A 22,417-nucleotide genomic window follows, 5' to 3' on the forward strand; every position below is an offset into this window, starting at 1 on the left:
AGGGAAGTCAGGCGCAGGAGAATCAAACTGAGTGTAATAGAGTATTTCATAACAATAAACAAAACATAACTCCAAACACTAAATGTAAACAATAAACAAAACATAACTCCAAACACTACATTTACATTTACATTTAAGTCATTTAGCAGACGCTCTTATCCAGAGCGACTTACAAATTGGTGCATACACCTTATGACATCCAGTGGAACAGCCACTTACAATAGTGCATCTAAATCTTTTAGGGGGGTGAGAAGGATTACTTACCCTATCCTAGGTATTCCTTGAAGAGGTGGGGTTTTCAGGTGTCTCCGGAAGGTGGTGATTGACTCCGCTGTCCTGGCGTCGTGAGGGAGTTTGTTCCACCATTGGGGGCCAGAGCAGCGAACAGTTTTGACTGGGCTGAGTGGGAACTGTACTTCCTCCAGTGGTAGAGAGCGAGCAGGCCAGAGGTGGATGAACGCAGTGCCCTTGTTTGGGTGTAGGGCCTGATCAGAGCCTGGAGGTATTGAGGTGCGTTCCCCTCACAGCTCCGTGGCAAGCACCATGGTCTTGTAGCGGATGCGAGCTTCAACTGGAAGCCAGTGGAGAGAGTGGAGGAGCGGGGTGACGTGAGAGAACTTGGGAAGGTTGAACACCAGACGGGCTGCGGCGTTCTGGATGAGTTGTAGGGGTTTAATGGCACAGGCAGGGAGCCCAGCCAACAGCGAGTTGCAGTAATAAAGACGGGAGATGACAAGTTCCTGGATTAGGACCTGCGCCGCTTCCTGTGTGAGGCAGGGTCGTACTCTGCGGATGTTGTAGAGCATGAACCTACAGGAACGGGACACCGCCTTGATGTTAGTTGAGAACGACAGGGTGTTGTCCAGGATCACGCCAAGGTTCTTAGCGCTCTGGGAGGAGGACACAATGGAGTTGTCAACCGTGATGGCGAGATCATGGAACGGGCAGTCCTTCCCCGGGAGGAAGAGGAGCTCCGTCTTGCTGAGGTTCAGCTGGAGGTGGTGATCCGTCATCCACACTGATATGTCTGCCAGACATGCAGAGATGCGATTCGCCACCTGGTCATCAGAAGGGGGAAAGGAGAAGATTAATTGTGTGTCTGCATAGCAATGATAGGAGAGACCATGTGAGGTTATGACAGAGCCAAGTGACTTGGTGTATAGCGAGAATAAGAGAGGGCCTAGAACAGAGCCCTGGGGACACCAGTGGTGAGAGCGCGTGGTGAGGAGACAGATTCTCGCCACGCCACCTGGTAGGAGCGACCTGTCAGGTAGGACGCAATCCAGCGTGGGCCGCGCCGGGAGATGCCCAACTCGGAGAGGGTGGAGAGGAGGATCTGATGGTTCACAGTATCGAAGGCAGCCGATAGGTCTAGAAGGATGAGAGCAGAGGAGAGAGAGTTAGCTTTAGCAGTGCGGAGCGCCTCCGTGATACAGAGAAGAGCAGTCTCAGTTGAATGACTAGTCTTGAAACCTGACTGATTTGGATCAAGAAGGTCATTCTGAGAGAGATAGCGGTAGAGCTGGCCAAGGACGGCACGCTCAAGAGTTTTGGAGAGAAAAGAGAGAAGGGATACTGGTCTGTAGTTGTTGACATCGGAGGGATCGAGTGTAGGTTTTTTCAGAAGGGGTGCAACTCTCGCTCTCTTGAAGACGGGAGGGGCGTAGCCAGCGGTCAGGGATGAGTTGATGAGCGAGGTGAGGTAAGGGAGAAGGTCTCCGGAAATGGTCTGGAGAAGAGAGGAGGGGATAGGGTCAAGCGGGCAGGTTGTTGGGCGGCCGGCCGTCACAAGACGCGAGATTTCATCTGGAGAGAGAGGGAGAAAGAGGTCAGAGCATAGGTAGTGCAGTGTGAGCAGAACCAGCGGTGTCGTTTGACTTAGCAAACGAGGGATCGGATGTCGTCGACCTTCTTTTTCAAAATGGTTGACAAAGTCATCTGCAGAGAGGGAGGAGGGGGGATTCAGAAGGGAGGAGAAGGTGGCAAAGAGCTTCCTAGGGTTAGAGGCAGATGCTTGGAATTTAGAATGGTAGAAAGTGGCTTTAGCAGCAGAGACAGAGGAGGAAAATGTAGAGAGGATGGAGGAAAGGATGCCAGGTCCGCAGGGGCGAGTTTTCCTCCATTTCCGCTAAACTGCCCGGAGCCCTGTTCTGTGAGCTCTCAATGAGTCGTCAAGCCACGGAGCGGGAGGGGAGGACCGAGCCGGCCTGGAGGATAGGGGACATAGAGAGTCAAAGGATGCAGAAAGGGAGGAGAGGGAGGGTTGAGGAGGCAGAATCAGGAGATAGGTTGGAGAAAGTTTGAGCAGAGGGAAGAGATGATAGGATGGAAGAGGAGAGAAGCGGGGAGAGAGAGCGAAGGTTGGGACGGCGCGATACCATCCGAGTAGGGGCAGTGTGGGAAGTGTTGGATGAGAGCGAGAGGTAGTGGTCGGAGACTTGGAGGGGAGTTGCAATGAGGTTAGTAGAAGAGCAGCATCTAGTAAAGATGAGGTCAAGCGTATTGCCTGCCTTGTGAGTAGGGGGAAGGTGAGAGGGTGAGGTCAAAAGAGGAGAGGAGTGGAAAGAAGGAGGCAGAGAGGAATGAGTCAAAGGTAGACGTGGGGAGGTTAAAGTCGCCCAGAACTGTGAGAGGTGAGCCGTCCTCAGGAAAGGAGCTTATCAAGGCATCAAGCTCATTGATGAACTCTCAAGGGAACCTGGAGGGCGATAAATGATAAGGATGTTAAGCTTGAAAGGGCTGGTAACTGTGACAGCATGGAATTCAAAGGAGGCGATAGACAGATGGGTAAGGGGAGAAAGAGAGAAGACCACTTGGGAGAGATGAGGATCCCGGTGCCACCACCCCGCTGACCAGAAGCTCTCGGGTGTGCGAGAACACGTGGGCGGACGAGGAGAGAGCAGTAGGAGTAGCAGTGTTATCTGTGGTGATCCATGTTTCCGTCAGTGCCAAGAAGTCGAGGGACTGGAGGGAGGCATAGGCTGAGATGAACTCTGCCTTGTTGGCCGCAGATCGGCAGTTCCAGAGGCTACCGGAGACCTGGAACTCCACGTGGGTCGCACGCTGGGACCACCAGATTAGGTGGCGCGGCCACGCGGTGTGGAGCGTTTGTATGATCTGTGCAGAGAGGAGAGAACAGGGATAGACAGACACATAGTTGACAGGCTACAGAAAAAGGCTACGCTAATGCAATGAGATTGGAATGACAAGTGGACTACGCGTCTCGAATGTTCAGAAAGTTAAGCTTACATAGCAAGAATCTTATTGACTAAAATGATTAAAATGATACAGTACTGCTGAAGTAGGCTAGCTGGCAGTAGCTGCGTTGTTGACACTACACTAATCAAGTCGTTCCGTTGAGTGTAATAGTTTCTACAGTGCTACTATTCGGGGGCTAGCTGGCTAGCTAGCAGTGTTGTTTACGTTACGTTGCGTTAAAAGAACGACAATAGCTGGCTAGCTAACCTAGGAAATCGCTCTAGACTACACAATTATCTTTGAAACAAAGACGGATATGTAACTAGCTATGTAGCTAGCTACGATCAAACAAATCAAACCGTTGTACTGTAATGAAATGAAAATGTGATACTACCTGACCGGGTTGTTGAATTCGATTCAGTAACGTGTGTGTGGTGACGTTGGCTAGCTGTTAGCTGTTAGATGTTGGCTAGCTAGCAGAGTCTCCTACGTTAAGGACGACAAATAGCTGGCTAGCGAACCTCAGTGAATTAAGATAATCACTCCAAGACTACACACTCTAAACTACACAATTATCTTGGAAACAAAGACAGCTGTGTAGCTAGCTAACACTAAACTAATCAAGTCGTTCAGTTGAGTGAATAGCACTACAGTGATGCTAATCTGAATGTAAATAATAAACAAAGTGGCAGTACGAGGACCTGCCGCGCACCAATACAACACAACACTGAAATAACAAACAATCTCTGACAAAGACATGAGGGGAAACAGAGGTTAAATACACAACATGTAATGAATGGGATTGAAACCAGGTGTGTGGGAAGACAAGACAAAACCAATGGAAAATGAAAAATGGATCAATGATGGCTAGAAGACCGGTGACGTCGACTGCCGAGCACCGCCCGAACAAGGAGAGGCTTTGACTTCGGCAGAGGTCGTGACAGCAGGACAGCAGATATGAGTAAATAAACATACTTTACTCAACATATACAAAAAAGCGAGCCCACATTAACGGACCCTACTACATACAAACAATTACTCACAAACAGACATGGGGGAACAGAGGGTTAAATAATGCACAAGTAATTGGGGGAATTGAAACCAGGTGTGTAAGACAAAGACAAAACAAATGGAAAATGGAAAAAGTGGATCGGCGATGGCTAGAAGGCCCGGTGACGTCGACCACCGAACGCCGCCCGAACAAGGAGGGGGACGAGTCGGCGGAAGTCGTGACAATGACATATGTCACCGTAGTAGAACCTCATCCCTAGGCCCTTAGACTCTTGACCTTGAATTCAGAATAACTTGCCATGTGGTTGTTGGGATTGTTTGCAAAGGCTTTAGTTTGAAAAAATGACACATCCAACAGAACTAGTTGCTACAGTAGGTTATGGAATTGTTCAGGACAGGGAGAGTGCTCACCTGTTAGATGAACCTGATTGGCTGTGTGCTCTACTCACCTGTTAGATGAAACTGATTGGCTGTGAGTGCTCTACTCACCTGTTAGATGAACCAACCTGATTGGCTGTGTGTGCTCTACTCACCTGTTAGATGAAACTGATTGGCTGTGTGTGCTCTACTCACCTGTTAGATGAAACTGATTGGCTGTGAGTGCTCTACTCACCTGTTAGATGAACCAACCTGATTGGCTGTGTGTGCTCTACTCACCTGTTAGATGAAACTGATTGGCTGTGTGTGCTCTACTCACCTGTTAGATGAACCAACCTGATTGGCTGTGTGTGCTCTACTCACCTGTTAGATTAACCTGATTGGCTGTGTGTGCTCTACTCACCTGTTAGATGAAACTGATTGGCTGTTGTGTGCTCTACTCACCTGTTAGATGAACCTGATTGGCTGTGTGTGCTCTACTCACCTGTTAGATGAACCTGATTGGCTGTGTGTGCTCTGCTCACCTGTTAGATGAACCTGATTGGCTGTGTGTTCTCTACTCACCTGTTAGATGAAACGGATTGGCTGTTGTGAGCTCTGCTATTTCATTAACTGAGTGACTTACAGGAGCATTAGGGTTAAGTGGACCAGCTCACTGGTCACCATAGCAGCACCCCACCTGTATCACGCGCTCCAGCAGGTATATCTCACTGGTCACCCCCAAAGCCAATTCCCCTTTGGTCGTCTTTCCTTCCAGTTCTCTGCTGCCAATGACTGGAACAAACTGCAAAAAGCTCTGAAGCTGGAGACTCACATCTCCCTCACTAGCTTTAAGCACCAGCTGTCAGAGCAGCTCACAGATCACTGCACCTGTACACAGCCCATCTGTAAACAGCCCATCTATCTACCTACCTCATCCCCATACTGTATTATTTATTTATCTTGATCCTTTGCACCCCAGTATCTCTACTTGCACATTCATCTTCTGCACATCTACCATTCCAGTGTTTAATTGCTATATTGTAATTACTTCGCCACCATTGCCTATTTATTTCCTTACCTCCCTTATCCTACCTCATTTCCACTCACTGTATATAGACTTTTCTTTTTTCTACTGTGTTATTGACTGTATGTTTTGTTTATTCCATGTGTAACTCTGTGTTGTTGTATGTGTCGATCTGCTGTGCTTTATCTTGGCCAGGTCGGAGTTGTAAATGAGAACTTGTTCTCAACTTGCCTAAAAATAAATAAATAAAGAATTGCTTTGCTCAGGGGGATACAAACCAGTGAACTTTCGGTTACTGGCCCAATGCTCTTAACTGCTAGGCTGCCTGCCACCCCGTCAGCAGTTCATTATCAAGAGTTTACGATGAGAGAAGAGAAGGCAAAGGGTAATGTGAAATCAGAGAAACAGGACACATCATCCGAGCTCAAGTACAGTCACAGCAATGTATGGACTGTATGGACTGTTTTATTTATATGTGAATAGTTGAATGGTTTAAACATCATTTATGCATGTGACTAAAATTGTATTTATGATGCGTCTGATTTCTGCTCCTAAAATAATTCTGTAGTCTTCTTTTACAGGGTACTGAGATGTTCTCAAACGTTCTCGTGGACAGTATAATCTCGGAAATCCCACACCTGACGGAAAGTGTTGATCGTATGGGAGGCAGGCAACTTCGCGTGATTAAAGGACAAACCATTCCTCCCCATAGCAACTATGCAAATAAGTAACAGAACCAACAACCCCCCAAAAAAAACAAGCTCAACCAATCACCCAGAAGATTTACATTGACAGAATTTTCACTTTAGTCATTGACTTAGTGACTTATTTGCCATTGAGTGAAAACTGAGCAGCAAAACATGCTTCAAACAGACTCGGAGTTCACTAAAACGCGATGGATCTGTACCGTCATCGGACTGGGCTTTTACCTGGTGGACATTGTGACAGATGTTGGACTAGCAGTGAATTACTTCCTGGTCGGAGACCTGGTCTGGGCTGCGCTGACTTTACTGTTCGTGGTGGTTGGCTCAGCAGCCACACAGGTCTTCAGCTACACCTGGTACAGAGATGACATGAGAAAACCCCTTGCTAACCCAGGTGGAGATGGGCTGATATGTGAGATGAATAGAGGAGGACTGATTGGACTCCATGTCATGCAGACGGGCATCTTCACCAGGTACGTGAAGGTATTAGGTGACATATATGAATATCGAATATTATATTTATTCTCAAATTCACAGTGACGTTAGATTGACATGTTCACAACATATACACACGATGGTACACTTTCCCGAGGGGGATGACGAAATCATCCGAAAGTATTTTCATCTTTGACAGTTATTTAGCCTTTGTATCCTGGTATCTTTTGAAATCAGATCTTTAGATGCAGGTTAGTGTTATAAAGTCAGACTTATTTAACACAAAGACAAGTTCAATGACAGATAAGAGTGTGTTCTCTTGCATGGGAATGAAACTCCATGTCCTAATATTCTTTACACATCATCTGTCATTCTCAGGAAGTGAGAGAGAGTTGTCAATAGTCCTTATATTCTCTCTGTCTTTACACATCATCTGTCATTCTTAGGAAGTGCGAGGGACTTGTCAACAGTCCTTATATTCTCTCTGTCTTTACACATCATCTGTCATTCTCAGGAAGTGCGAGGGAGTTGTCAGCAGTCCTTATATTCTCTGTCTTTACACATAATCTGTCATTCTCAGGAAGTGCGAGAGAGTTGTCAACAGTCCTTATTTTCTCTCTGTCTTTACACATCATCTGTCATTCTCAGGAAGTGCGAGGGACTTGTCAACAGTCCTTATTACATTTACATTACATTTAAGTCATTTAGCAGACGCTCTTATCCAGAGCGACTTACATGCTCTCTGTCTTTACACATCATCTGTCATTCTCAGGAAGTGCGAGGAGTTGTCAATAGTCCTTATATTCTCTCTGTCTTTACACATCATCTGGCATTCTCAGGAAGTGCGAGGAGTTGTCAACAGTCCTTATATTCTCTCTGTCTTTACACATCATCTGTCATTCTCAGGAAGTGCGAGGGAGTTGTCAACAGTCCTTATATTCTCTCTGTCTTTACACATCATCTGTCATTCTCAGGGAGTTGTCGACATTCTTCAGGTAAAATGAATGGCATCTCAAGTATGTTCCTTGGGCATAGTGGTAATGTTATGTGCAGACTGTAAATACCACATTATCGTCTTTCTGTCTGTCTCTAACGCGCCTTCCGAAAGTGTTCACATCCATTGACTTTTTCCATAGTGTGTTGTGTTATAGTCTGAATTTAAAATGGATACAATTGAGATTTTGTGTCACTGATCTACACACAAAAAACCCATAATGTCTAAGTAGAATAATGTTTTTAGACATTTTTACAAATTAATTAAAAATGTAAAAGCTGAAATGTCTTGAGTCGATAAATACTCAACCTCTTTGTTATGGTAAGGAGCCTAAATAAGTTCAGGAGTAGACATGTGCTTAACAAGTCATGTAATAAGTTGCATGGACTCACTCAGTGTGCGATAAAAGTGTTTAACATCATGTTTGAATGATTACCTCATCTCTGTACCCCACACATACAATTATCTGTAAGGTCCCTCATTTGAGTTGTGAGTTTCAAGCACAGATTTAATCACAAAGACCAGGGAGGTTTTTCAATGCTTTGCAATGAAGGGCACCGATTGGTAGAGGTAGAAAAAAAAAGAGGAAAACGGGAACCCCTTTGAGCATGGTGAAGTTATCAATCACACTTTGGATGGTATATCAATACACCCAGCCACTACAAAGATACAGGCCTCCTTCCTAACTCAGTTGCCGGAGAGGAAGGAAACCACTCAGGGATTTCATCATGAGGCCAATGGTGACTTTAAAACAGTTACAGAGTTTAATGGCTGTGATAATTGAGAATGTGCGATGGGAGAAAACTGAGGATGGATCAACAACGTTGTAGTTACTCTACAATACTAACATAATCGACAGAGTGAAAAGAAGGAAGCCTTTACAGAATACAAATATTCCAAAACATGCATCCTCTTTGCAACAAGTCACTTAAAGAGTCAATCAGCTGTTTAAACAATAACAAAATGTCCTCCACACCACTGTTTGGGTAAAAAGCTGAGGGATGAGCCTGGAGAAATGTCAACACTCTCAAATCAATATACAGATCTATGGGATGCAAGGACTGACCATCCATGATATCAAAGTTAGAGTGTTAACCACGTTTTGAGACTGCATAGGGTTGGTTCACATGTACTTAGTTTCCAAACATTGCAGTCAAACACGCACATATGTTGTGGGTTCTGAAGGGGTACAATAGTTGAACTAAGCTCATTTATAAGTTGTACTTTTTATGTAAATTATATTTTGTCTCCAAATGTTTACACAAGTAAGAGCGTCTGCTAAATGACTTAAATGTAAATGTAAGAGTAATGATAACTAGGCTATACACAGTGAGTACCAGTACTGAGTCAATGAGTAATGGTAACTAGGCTATAGACAGTGAGTACCAGTACTGAGTCAATGAGTAATGATAACCAGGCTATATACAGTGAGTACCAGTACTGAGTCAATGAGTAATGATAACCAGGCTATATACAGTGAGTACCAGTACTGAGTCAATGAGTAATGGTACCTAGGCTATATACAGTGAGTACCAGTACTGAGTCAATGAGTAATGATAACCAGGCTATATACAGTGAGTACCAGTACAGAGTCAATGAGTAATGATAACTAGGCTATATACAGTGAGTACCAGTACTGAGTCAATGAGTAATGATAACTAGGCTATATACAGTGAGTACCAGTACTGAGTCAATGAGTAATGATAACCAGGCTATATACAGTGAGTACCAGTACTGAGTCAATGAGTAATGATAACCAGGCTATATACAGTGAGTACCAGTACTGAGTCAATGAGTAATGATAACTAGGCTATATACAGTGAGTACCAGTACTGAGTCAATGAGTAATGATAACTAGGCTATATACAGTGAGTACCAGTACTGAGTCAATGAGTAATGATAACTAGGCTATATACAGTGAGTACCAGTACTGAGTCAATGAGTAATGATAACCAGGCTATATACAGTGAGTACCAGTACTGAGTCAATGAGTAATGATAACCAGGCTATATACAGTGAGTACCAGTACTGAGTCAATGAGTAATGATAACTAGGCTATATACAGTGAGTACCAGTACTGAGTCAATGAGTAATGATAACCAGGCTATATACAGGGAGTACCAGTACTGAGTCAATGAGTAATGATAACTAGGCTATATACAGTGAGTACCAGTACTGAGTCGATGCGTTCAGTCTGTTTGTCTGTCTGTCTCTGTCTGTCTGTCTGTCTGTCTGTCTGTCTGTCTGTCTGTCTGTCTGTCTGTTTTATCTGTCTGTTTCTATACCAATTCACATCTCTCTTTTTGTTAGGTACCATGACCTGTTGAAGGTGGGATACAGGGCTGTTTTCTCCAAGCCTCTTGGGCCTGTTGAATGTCCCAGAGATGTGCACCTGGCACTGTTTGGCCGAGCGACTGATCTGAGCATGCTCAAACTGTTTGAGACGTTTCTTGAGAGCGTTCCACAGCTAGTCCTCCAACTCTACATTATGCTGGGCCACGGACACAGGTCCATACTACAACGTGAGTAGCAACGATCATCAGAATTGACAAAAGGTTTTAAAAAACAAGGTTTTTAAAACTTATAAAGGCAACAGTTGAAGATTCTCCAAACTTTTAGATTTGTTATAAAATCCATCAGATATTGACAGAATTATATAATATAAAATATTTTACTGGCACAGACAAGTAATAAATGGAGTAATGAGGTATTAAATTGATTGAAAAAAAAAATATATATTTTTGTGTACATTTTGGAAAGTATTCAGACCACTTGACTTTTTCCACATTTTGTTACGTTACAGCCTTATTCTAAAATGGATTAAATAGTTTGTTTCCCTCATCAATCTGCAGACAATATCCCATAATAACATCCCAATACCCCATAATGACAAAGCAAAAACGTTTTTTTAAAGATATTTTTGCAAATGAAACATTTACATAAGTATTCAGACTCTTTACTCAGTACTTTGTTGAAGCACCTTTGGCAGCGATTACAGCCTCGAGTTTTATTGAGTATGACGCTACAAGCTTGGCACACCTCTATTTGGGGAGGTTGGATGGGGAGCGTTGCTGCAGAGCTATTTTCAGGTCTCTCCAGAGATGTTCGATCGGGTTCAAGTCCGGGCTCTGGCTGGGCCACTCAAGGACATTCAGAGACTTGTCCCGAAGCCACTCCTCCCTTGTCTTGGCTGTGTGTTTTGGGTCGTTGTCCTGTTGGAAGGTGAACCTTCACTCCAGTCTGAGGTCCTGAGCAACCTGGAGCAGGTTTTCATCAAGGATCTCTCGGTACTTTGCTCCTTTCATCTTTCTCTCAAACCTGACTAGTCTCTTCATCAGACCAGATAATCTTGTTTCTCATGGTATCAGAGTCCTTTAGGAGCCTATTGGCAAACTCCAAGCGCGCTGTCATGTGTCATGTGCCTTTAACTGAGGAGTGGCTTCCGTCTGGCCACTACAATAAATTCCTGATTGATGGAGAGCTGCAGAGATGGTTGTCCTTCTGGAAGGTTTTCCCATCTCCAGAGAGGAACTCTGGAGTTCTGTCAGAGTGACCATCAGGTTCTTGGTCACCTCCTGACCAAGGCCCTTCTCCCTCAGTTTGGAGCAACATTTCTTCCATTAAAGAATGATGGAGACCACTATGTTCTTGGGGACCTTCAATGCTGCAGACATTTTTTGGTACATTTTCCCAGATCTGTGCCTCGACACAATCCTGTCTCGGAGCTCTACGGACAATTTCTTCGACCTCATGGCTTGGTTTTTGCTCTGACATGCACTGCCAACTGTGAGACCATGAATTGACAGGTGTGTGCCTTTCCAAATCATGTCCAATATTTTGAATTTACCACAGGTGGACTCCAATCAAGTTGTATAATTTTTATTTCCCCTTTAGTTTATTTAACCAGGTAGGCTAGTTGAGAACACCTTTATTAACCAGGTAGGCTAGTTGAGTACACCTTCATTAACCAGGTAGGCCAGTTGAGAACACCTTCATTAACCAGGTAGGCTAGTTGAGAACACCTTTATTTAACCAGGTAGGCTAGTTGAGAACACCTTTATTTAACCAGGTAGGCTAGTTGAGAACACCTTCATTAACCAGGTAGGCTAGTTGAGAACACCTTTATTTAACCAGGTAGGCTAGTTGAGAACACCTTTATTTAACCAGGTAGGCTAGTTGAGAACACCTTTATTTAACCAGGTAGGCTAGTTGAGAACACCTTCATTAACCAGGTAGGCGAGTTGGGTAGACCTTCATTAACCAGGTAGGCCAGTTGAGAACACCTTCATTAACCAGGTAGGCCAGTTGAGAACACCTTCATTAACCAGGTAGGCTAGTTGAGAACACCTTTATTTAACCAGGTAGGCTAGTTGAGAACACCTTTATTTAACCAGGTAGGCTAGTTGAGAACACCTTTATTTAATCAGGTAGGCTAGTTGAGAACACCTTCATTAACCAGGTAGGCTAGTTGAGAACACCTTTATTTAACCAGGTAGGCCAGTTGAGAACACCTTTATTTAACCAGGTAGGCCAGTTGAGAACACCTTTATTTAACCAGGTAGGCTAGTTGAGAACACCTTTATTTAACCAGGTAGGCCAGTTGAGAACACCTTTATTTAACCAGGTAGGCTAGTTGAGAACACCTTTATTTAACCAGGTAGGCTAGTTGAGAACACCTTTATTTAACCAGGTAGGCCAGTTGAGAACACCTTTATTTAACCAGGTAGGCTAGTTGAGAACACCTTTATTTAACCAGGTAGGCTAGTTGAGAACACCTTTATTTAACCAGGTAGGCTAGTTGAGAACACCTTCATTAACCAGGTAGGCTAGTTGAGAACACCTTTATTTAACCAGGTAGGCCAGTTGAGAACACCTTTATTTAACCAGGTAGGCCAGTTGAGAACACCTTTATTTAACCAGGTAGGCTAGTTGAGAACACCTTTATTTAACCAGGTAGGCTAGTTGAGAACACCTTTATTTAACCAGGTAGGCGAGTTGAGAACACCTTTATTTAACCAGGTAGGCTAGTTGAGAACACCTTTATTTAACCAGGTAGGCCAGTTGAGAACACCTTTATTTAACCAGGTAGGCCAGTTGAGAACACCTTTATTTAACCAGGTAGGCTAGTTGATAAATAAATAAACATATCCAGGTGTTAGAATGGCCAAGTCAAAGTCCAGACCTGAATCCAATCGAGAATCTGTGGAAAGAACTGAAAACTGCTGTTCACAAATGCTCTCCATCCAACCATCCAACCTCACTGAGCTCCAGCTGTTTTGCAAGGAGGAAAAAAAATTCAGTCTCTCGATGTGCAAAACTGATAGAGACATACCCCAAGCGACTTACAGCTGTAATCGCAGCAAAAGGTGGCACTACAAAGTATTAACTTAACGCCCAATTTTTCAGTTTTTGATTTGTTAAAAAAGTTTGAAATATCCAATAAATGTCATTCCACTTCATGATTGTGTCCCACTTGTTGTTGATTCTTCACAAAAAAATACAGTGTATACACCTGTTCTGTTTACCCTACCTGTATACACCTGTTCTGTCTACTCTACCTGTATACACCTGTTCTGTCTACCCTACCTGTATACACCTGTTCTGTCTACTCTACCTGTATACACCTGTTCTGTCTACCCTACCTGTATACACCTGTTCTGTATACACCTGTTCTGTCTACTCTGTGTATACACCTCTGTACTCTACCTGTATACACCTGTTCTGTCTACCCTACCTGTATACACCTGTTCTGTGTATACACCTGTTCTGTTTACTCTACCTGTTCTGTTTACCCTACCTGTTCTGTTCTGTCTACCCCTGTATACACTGTTCTGTTTACCTACCTGTATACACCTGTTCTGTCTACTCTACCTGTATACACCTGTTCTGTTTACCCTACCTGTATACACCTGTTCTGTTTACCCTACCTGTATACACCTGTTCTGTTTACTCTACCTGTATACACCTGTTCTGTTTACCCTACCTGTATACACCTGTTCTGTCTACCCTACCTGTATACACCTGTTCTGTTTACCCTACCTGTATACACCTGTTCTGTTTACCCTGTATACACCTGTTCTGTCTACCCTACCTGTATACACCTGTTCTGTCTACCCTACCTGTATACACCTGTTCTGTCTACCCTACCTGTATACACCTGTTCTGTCTACCCTACCTGTATACACCTGTTCTGTCTACCCTACCTGTATACACCTGTTCTGTCTACCCTACCTGTATACACCTGTTCTGTCTACTCTACCTGTATACACCTGTTCTGTCTACCCTACCTGTATACACCTGTTCTGTTTACCTACCTGTATACACCTGTTCTGTCTACCCTACCTGTATACACCTGTTCTGTTTACCCTACCTGTATACACCTGTTCTGTCTACCCTACCTACCTGTATACACCTGTTCTGTTTACCCTACCTGTATACACCTGTTCTGTTTACCCTACCTGTATACACCTGTTCTGTTTACCCTACCTGTATACACCTGTTCTGTTTACCTACCTGTATACACCTGTTCTGTTTACACTACCTGTACACCTGTTCTGTTTACCCTACCTGTATACACCTGTTCTGTTTACCCTACCTGTATGTTCTGTTTACCCTGTTCTGTTTACCCTACCTGTATACACCTGTTCTGTTTACCCTACCTGTATACACCTGTTCTGTTTACCCTACCTGTTCACCTGTTCTGTTTACCCTACCTGTATACACCTGTTCTGTTTACCCTACCCACCTACCTGTATACACCTGTTCTGTTTACCCTACCTGTATTTACCCTGTTCTGTTCTACCCTACCTGTATACACCTGTTCTGTTTACCTGTTCTGTTCTGTTTACCCTACCTGTATACACCTGTCCTGTTTACCTACCTGTATACACCTGTTCTGTTTACCCTACCTGTATACACCTGTTCTGTTTACCCTACCTGTATACACCTGTTCTGTTTACCCTACCTGTATACACCTGTTCTGTTACCCTACCTGTATACACCTGTTCTGTTTACCCTACCTGTATACACCTGTTCTGTTTACCTACCTGTATACACCTGTTCTGTACACCTGTTCTGTTTACCCTACCTGTATACACCTGTTCTGTTTACACCACCTGTTCTGTTCTACCCCTATACACCTGTTCTGTTTACCCTACCTGTATACACCTGTTCTGTTTACCCTACCTGTATACACCTGTTCTGTTTACCCTACCTGTATACACCTGTTCTGTTTACTACCTGTTCTGTTTACCTACCTGTATACACCTGTTCTGTTTACCCTACCTGTATACACCTGTTCTGTTTACCCTACCTGTATACACCTGTTCTGTTTACCCTACCTGTATACACCTGTTCTGTTTACCCTACCTGTATACACCTGTTCTGTTTACCTACCTGTATACACCTGTTCTGTTTACCCTACCTGTTCTGTACACCTGTTCTGTTTGTTTACACCTGTATACACCTGTTCTGTTTACCCTACCTGTATACACCTGTTCTGTTTACTACCTGTATACACCTGTTCTGTTTACCTGTATACACCTGTTCTGTCTACCCTACCTGTATACACCTGTTCTGTCTACCCTACCTGTATACACCTGTTCTGTTTACCCTACCTGTATACACCTGTTCTGTCTACCCTACCTGTATACACCTGTTCTGTCTACCCCTACCTGTATACACTGTTCTGTCTACCCTACCTGTATACACCTGTTCTGTCTACCCTACCTGTATACACCTGTTCTGTCTACCCTACCTGTTCTGTCTACCTACCTGTTCTGTTCTGTCTACCTACCTGTATACACCTGTTCTGTTTACCCTACCTGTATACACCTGTTCTGTCTACCCTACCTGTATACACCTGTTCTGTCTACCCTACCTGTATACACCTGTTCTGTCTACCCTACCTGTAAACACCTGTTCTGTCTACCCTACCTGTATACACCTGTTCTGTCTACCCTACCTGTTCTGTCTACCCTACCTGTATTTACCTGTTCTGTCTACCCTATCTACACCTGTCTGTATACACCTGTTCTGTCTACCCTACCTGTATACACCTGTTCTGTTACCTGTTCTGTCTACCCTATCTGTATACACCTGTTCTGTCTACCCTACCTGTTACACCTGTTCTGTCTACCCTACCTGTATACACCTGTTCTGTCTACCTGTTCCTGTTCTGTCTACCCTACCTGTATTTACCTGTTCTGTCTACCCTACCTGTATACACCTGTTCTGTCTACCCTACCTGTATACACCTGTTCTGTTCCTACCTGTTCACCTGTTCTGTCTACCCTACCTGTATACACCTGTTCTGTCTACCCTACCTGTATACCTGTACACCTGTTCTGTCTACCCTACCTGTTCCTGTTCTGTCTACCCTACCTGTATACACCTGTTCTGTCTACCCTGTACACCTGTCTACCCTACCTGTATACACCTGTTCTGTCTACCCTTGTATCTGTTCTGTCTACCCTACCTGTATTTACCTGTTCTGTCTACCCTACCTGTATTGTTCTGTCTACCTGTTCTGTCTCCCCCTACCTGTATACCTGTTCTGTCTACCCTACCTGTATACACCTGTTCTGTCTACCCTACCTGTATACACCTGTTCTGTCTACCCTACCTGTTCACCTGTTCTGTCTACCCTACCTGTATTTACCTGTTCTGTCTAGACCTGTATACACTGTTCTGTCTACCCTACCTGTATACACCTGTTCTGTCTACCCTACCTGTATTTACCTGTTCTGTCTACCCTATCTGTATACACCTGTTCTGTCTACCCTACCTGTATTTACCTGTTCTGTCTACCCTACCTGTATACACCTGTTCTGTCTACCCTACCTGTTCTGCTTTTACCTGTATTTACCTGTTCTGTCTAGACCTGTATTTACCTGTTCTGTCTACCCTACCTGTTCCTGTTCTGTCTACCCTACCTGCCTGTTCACTGACCTGTATTTACCTGTTCTGTCTACGTACTACCCTACCTGTTTCACCTGTACTGCACCTGTATACACCTGTTCTGTCTACCCTACCTGTATTTACCTGTCTGTCTACCCTACTGCACCTGTTCTGTCTCTCACCTGCTCTGTCTACCCTACCTGTACCTGTTCTGTCTACTCTGTACCCTGTTCTGTCTAGACTGCCTGCACCTGTCTCTGCTCTGTCTAGACCTGCCTGCAGTCTCCTGCTCTGTCTAGACTGCCTGTACTCACCTGCTCTGTCTACCTGTTCTGTCTACCCTGCCTGCAGTCTCCTGCTCTGTCTAGACTGCTGTTCTGCAGCCTCCTGCTCTGTCTAGACTGCCTGCTGTCTCCCCTACCTGTACCTGTTATGTCTACCCTACCTGTTCCTGCTCTGTCTACCCTACCTGTACCTGTTCTGTCTACTCTACCTGTTCCTGTTCTGTCTACCCTACCTGTATTTACCTGTTCTGTCTAGACTGCCTGCTTTTACCTGTTCTGTCTAGACTGCCTGCTTTTACCTGCTCTGTCTAGACTGCCTGCTTTTACCTGCTCTGTCTAGACTGCCTGCAGTCTCCTGCTCTGTCTAGACTGCCTGCAGTCTCCTGCTCTGTCTAGACTGCCTGCACTCACCTGCTCTGTCTAGACTGCCTGCACTGACGTGCTCTGTCTAGACTGCCTGCACTCACCTGCGCTGTCTAGACTGCCTGCAGTCTCCTGCTCTGTCTAGACTGCCTGCACTCACCTGCTCTGTCTAGACTGCCTGCAGTCTCCTGCTCTGTCCAGACTGCCTGCACTCACTGCCTGCAGTCTCCTGCTCTGTCTAGACTGCTTGCAGTCTCCTGCTCTGTCTAGACTGCCTGCACTCACCTGCTCTGTCTAGACTGCCTGCAGTCTCCTGCTCTGTCTAGACTGCTTGCAGTCTCCTGCTCTGTCTAGACTGCCTGCACTCACCTGCTCTGTCTAGACTGCCTGCAGTCTCCTGCTCTGTCTAGACTGCCTGTACTCACCTGCTCTGTCTAGACTGCCTGCAGTCTCCTGCTCTGTCTAGACTGCCTGCAGTCTCCTGCTCTGTCTAGACTGCCTGCACTCACCTGCTCTGTCTAGAATGCCTGCACTGACCTGCTCTGTCTATACTGCCTGCAGTCTCCTGCTCTGTCTAGACTGCCTGCACTCACCTGCTCTGTCTAGACTGCCTGCAGTCTCCTGCTCTGTCTAGACTGCCTGTACTCACCTGCTCTGTCTAGACTGCCTGCAGTCTCCTGCTCTGTCTAGACTGCCTGCAGTCTCCTGCTCTGTCTAGACTGCCTGCACTCACCTGCTCTGTCTAGAATGCCTGCACTGACCTGCTCTGTCTAGACTGCCTGCACTCACCTGCTCTGTCCAGACTGCCTGCACTGACCTGCTCTGTCTAGACTGCCTGCACTGACCTGCTCTGTCTAGACTGCCTGCAGTCTCCTGCTCTGTCTATACTGCCTGCAGTCTCCTGCTCTGTCTAGACTGCCTGCACTCACCTGCTCTGTCTAGACTGCCTGCACTGACCTGCTCTGTCTAGACTGCCTGCAGTCTCCTGCTCTGTCTAGACTGCCTGCACTCACCTGCTCTGTCTAGACTGCCTGCAGTCTCCTGCTCTGTCTAGACTGCCTGCACTCACCTGCTCTGTCTAGACTGCCTGCACTCACCTGCTCTGTCTAGACTGCCTGCACTCACCTGCTCTGTCTAGACTGCCTGCAGTCTCCTGCTCTGTCTAGACTGCCTGCACTCACCTGCTCTGTCCAGACTGCCTGCACTGACCTGCTCTGTCTAGACTGCCTGCACTGACCTGCTCTGTCTAGACTGCCTGCACTCACCTGTTCTGTCTAGACTGCCTGCACTCACCTGCTCTGTCTAGACTGCCTGCACTCACCTGCTCTGTCTAGACTGCCTGCAGTCTCCTGCTCTGTCTAGACTGCCTGCACTCACCTGCTCTGTCTAGACTGCCTGTACTCACCTGCTCTGTCTAGACTGCCTGCAGTCTCCTGCTCTGTCTAGACTGCCTGTACTCACCTGCTCTGTCTAGACTGCCTGCACTCACCTGCTCTGTCTAGACTGCCTGCACTCACCTGCTCTGTCTAGACTGCCTGCACTCACCTGTTCTGTCTAGACTGCCTGCACTCACCTGTTCTGTCTAGACTGCCTGCACTCACCTGTTCTGTCTAGACTGCCTGCACTCACCTGCTCTGTCTAGACTGCCTGCACTCACCTGTTCTGTCTAGACTGCCTGCACTCACCTGTTCTGTCCAGACTGCCTGCAGTCTCCTGCTCTGTCTAGACTGCCTGCACTCACCTGCTCTGTCTAGACTGCCTGCACTCACCTGTTCTGTCTAGACTGCCTGCACTCACCTGCTCTGTCTAGACTGCCTGCACTCACCTGTTCTGTCTAGACTGCCTGCACTCACCTGTTCTGTCTAGACTGCCTGCACTCACCTGCTCTGTCTAGACTGCCTGTACTCACCTGCTCTGTCTAGACTGCCTGCACTCACCTGCTCTGTCTAGACTGCCTGCACTCACCTGCTCTGTCTAGACTGCCTGCACTCACCTGTTCTGTCTAGACTGCCTGCACTCACCTGTTCTGTCTAGACTGCCTGCACTCACCTGTTCTGTCTAGACTGCCTGCACTCACCTGCTCTGTCTAGACTGCCTGCAGTCTCCTGCTCTGTCTAGACTGCCTGCACTCACCTGCTCTGTCCAGACTGCCTGCACTGACCTGCTCTGTCTAGACTGCCTGCAGTCTCCTGCTCTGTCTAGACTGCCTGCACTCACCTGTTCTGTCTAGACTGCCTGCACTCACCTGTTCTGTCCAGACTGCCTGCAGTCTCCTGCTCTGTCTAGACTGCCTGCACTCACCTGCTCTGTCTAGACTGCCTGCACTCACCTGTTCTGTCTAGACTGCCTGCACTCACCTGCTCTGTCTAGACTGCCTGCACTCACCTGTTCTGTCTAGACTGCCTGCACTCACCTGCTCTGTCTAGACTGCCTGCACTGACGTGCTCTGTCTAGACTGCCTGCAGTCTCCTGCTCTGTCTAGACTGCCTGCACTCACCTGCTCTGTCTAGACTGCCTGCAGTCTCCTGCTCTGTCTAGACTGCCTGCACTCACCTGCTCTGTCTAGACTGCCTGCACTCACCTGCTCTGTCTAGACTGCCTGCACTCACCTGTTCTGTCTAGACTGCCTGCACTCACCTGCTCTGTCTAGACTGCCTGCACTCACCTGCTCTGTCTAGACTGCCTGCAGTCTCCTGCTCTGTCTAGACTGCGAGAGAGAGAGAGAGAGAGAGAGAGAGAGAGAGAGAGAGAGAGAGAGAGAGAGAGAGAGAGAGAGAGAGAGAGAGAGAGAGAGAGAGAGAGAGAGAAGAGAAAGAGCAACCGAGAGAGAGACTGTGAATGTGTGAGAGACAGGCACAGAGAGCGAGAGAGACTGCAGCACTGCCACAACTTGACTCTCACATGCCTGTCTTTCACATGCCTGTCTCTCACATGTCTGTCTCTCACATGTCTGTCTTTCACATGCCTGTCTCTCACATGTCTGTCTCTCACATGTCTGTCTTTCACATGTCTGTCTCTCACATGTATGTCTCTCACATGTCTGTCTTTCACATGCCTGTCTCTCACATGTCTGTCTCTCACATGTCTGTCTTTCACATGCCTGTCTTTCACATGTCTGTCTCTCACATGTCTGTCTCTCACATGTCTGTCTTTCACATGCCTGTCTCTCACATGTCTGTCTCTCACATGCCTGTCTCTCACATGTCTGTCTCTCACATGCCTGTCTTTCACATGTCTGTCTTTCACATGTCTGTCTCTCACATGTCTGTCTTTCACATGCCTGTCTTTCACATGCCTGTCTCTCACATGTCTGTCTGTCAAGATCCTTCTCTAATGTGTGTCTCATCTTCCCCTGTGCAGGCATCTGCATGGTGGGTTCATTCATCAACATCGCCTGGGCTATAGTGGACTACCGCCGGTGTCTCCGTCGATCCTTACCCCAGGTAATATAATAACAATATATCATATAATAATATATAATAACATAATCATATGATCATATAGTGATATATATATATATAATAATGAATATAACATCCCCAGGTCCGAGAGATGCCTTCTGGCCTCCCTACCTTCGTCTACCTCCTATACAAGCTGTTGACCATCACCGCTCACATCCTCAGCCTCAGCCTCTTCCTCGTCCTCAGCCCCTACAGTACCCTGGGAATGGCTGTCGTCTGGCTGGCTGGAACCCTCTGGGCCCATTGGGTCCGTACTGATTTCTGCATGTCTAAAGGTCTAGAGAGGCTCTATCGGATCATCGTGGGAGTCGTCCTCATATTCACCTTCTTTAACGTGAAAGGACAGGATACCAGATGGCCGATGGCTGTGTACTACGTTCTCTTTGCGTTAGTGAACCTCTCTGGTCCTTTGCTGCTGGTTCTGGTGAGGCCAGAGGTTAACGCTACTGCGTACTTCTGGCCGGTGACTCTGCTGATATTTGGAGGGACCGTTCTAGGGCTGGTCTGTCTGCTCCTGTATTATACTGTCTGCCACCCCAGAGGGAGGAGTCTACAGGCAGATGAGGTGGATGGACACATGGGACAGGAGAGAGAAACAGAGACGCCAGACAACACGGTGAGAGGTAGGAACTTCCTACAGCTCTGAGCCTCGTTTCCTGCACCACTCTGAACGACCTGAACGACCTGAATGACCTGAACAACCTGAAAGATCTGAAAGACCTGAATGACCTGAATGACATGAAAGATCTGAAAGACCTGAATGACCTGAAAGACCTGAATGACCTGAAAGATCTGAAAGACCTGAATGACCTGAAAGACCTGAATGACCTGAAAGACCTGAATGACCTGAAAGACCTGAAAGATCTGAAAGACCTGAATGACCTGAAAGACCTGAAAGATCTGAATGACATGAAAGACCTGAATGACCTGAAAGACCTGAAAGACCTGAATGACCTGAAAGACCTGAAAGATCTGAAAGACCTGAATGACCTGAAAGACCTGAATGACCTGAATGACATGAAAGACCTGAATGACCTGAAAGACCTGAATGACCTGAAAGACCTGAAAGATCTGAAAGACCTGAATGACCTGAAAGACCTGAATGACCTGAATGACCTGAAAGACCTGAAAGATCTGAAAGACCTGAATGACCTGAAAGACCTGAAAGATCTGAAAGACCTGAATGACCTGAAAAACCTGAATGACCTGAATGACATGAAAGACCTGAATGACCTGAAAGACCTGAATGACCTGAAAGACCTGAATGACCTGAATGACATGAAAGACCTGAGCGACCTGAAAGACCTGAAAGACCTGAATGACCTGAAAGACCTGAACAGTTAAAAAGGAGTCTGATGTTTGACCTTTCAGGTCTGGTCCCTTCAGCTGAGATGAAGGAGAGGACATAAGGAGTCACTTCACGCTAGTGAAACACAGCCCCTATCTGTGGATTCAGGATGTGCAACGCAAAACAGAGAACACTAGGTGGCACTGTTGTCTCTCTTTACAGGCTATGGCCATCAAGCATTTTGGGGTAAAGTGAACAGGAAGACGTTGCTATGGACGTTGCCGTTGCTATGATGATGTTACTATGGACTTTCTCTTTGATTATGTTAAAGACTCTTTTACTGACCTGCCAATAACTGAAAGATGTTTAATTTATTTTAATCTCTGACACACTTTCC

The 22,417-nt window shown here is 46.0% G+C and overlaps 1 protein-coding gene across 1 annotated transcript; it reads left to right on the forward strand.

The window, feature by feature from the left end:
- Positions 1–6,438: 6,438 nt before the first annotated feature.
- On the forward strand, positions 6,439–21,503 carry LOC127912936 (XK-related protein 9-like). The gene is made up of 4 exons (XM_052484034.1): positions 6,439–6,770; positions 10,037–10,248; positions 20,632–20,714; positions 20,815–21,503. Exons 1-4 carry the CDS (start codon positions 6,454–6,456, stop codon positions 21,376–21,378), a joined length of 1,176 nt encoding a protein of 391 aa, XP_052339994.1. The 5' UTR covers positions 6,439–6,453; the 3' UTR covers positions 21,379–21,503.
- Positions 21,504–22,417: the final 914 nt, after the last annotated feature.

The sequence above is a fragment of the Oncorhynchus keta genome, chromosome 28, assembly GCF_023373465.1.
Source record: "Oncorhynchus keta strain PuntledgeMale-10-30-2019 chromosome 28, Oket_V2, whole genome shotgun sequence".
Classification (NCBI taxonomy): Eukaryota; Metazoa; Chordata; class Actinopteri; order Salmoniformes; family Salmonidae; genus Oncorhynchus; species Oncorhynchus keta.

What these genes read in the sequence shown, in the direction of transcription:
- LOC127912936 (XM_052484034.1), top strand. Translation starts at nt 6,454, where the DNA reads ATGCTTCAAACAGACTCGGAGTTCACTAAAACGCGATGGATCTGTACC. An exon ending in CAGACGGGCATCTTCACCAG is followed by an intron (nt 6,771 to 10,036) that starts GTACGTGAAGGT and finishes TCTTTTTGTTAG; the next exon opens with GTACCATGACCTGTTGAAGG. An exon ending in ACACAGGTCCATACTACAAC is followed by an intron (nt 10,249 to 20,631) that starts GTGAGTAGCAAC and finishes TCCCCTGTGCAG; the next exon opens with GCATCTGCATGGTGGGTTCA.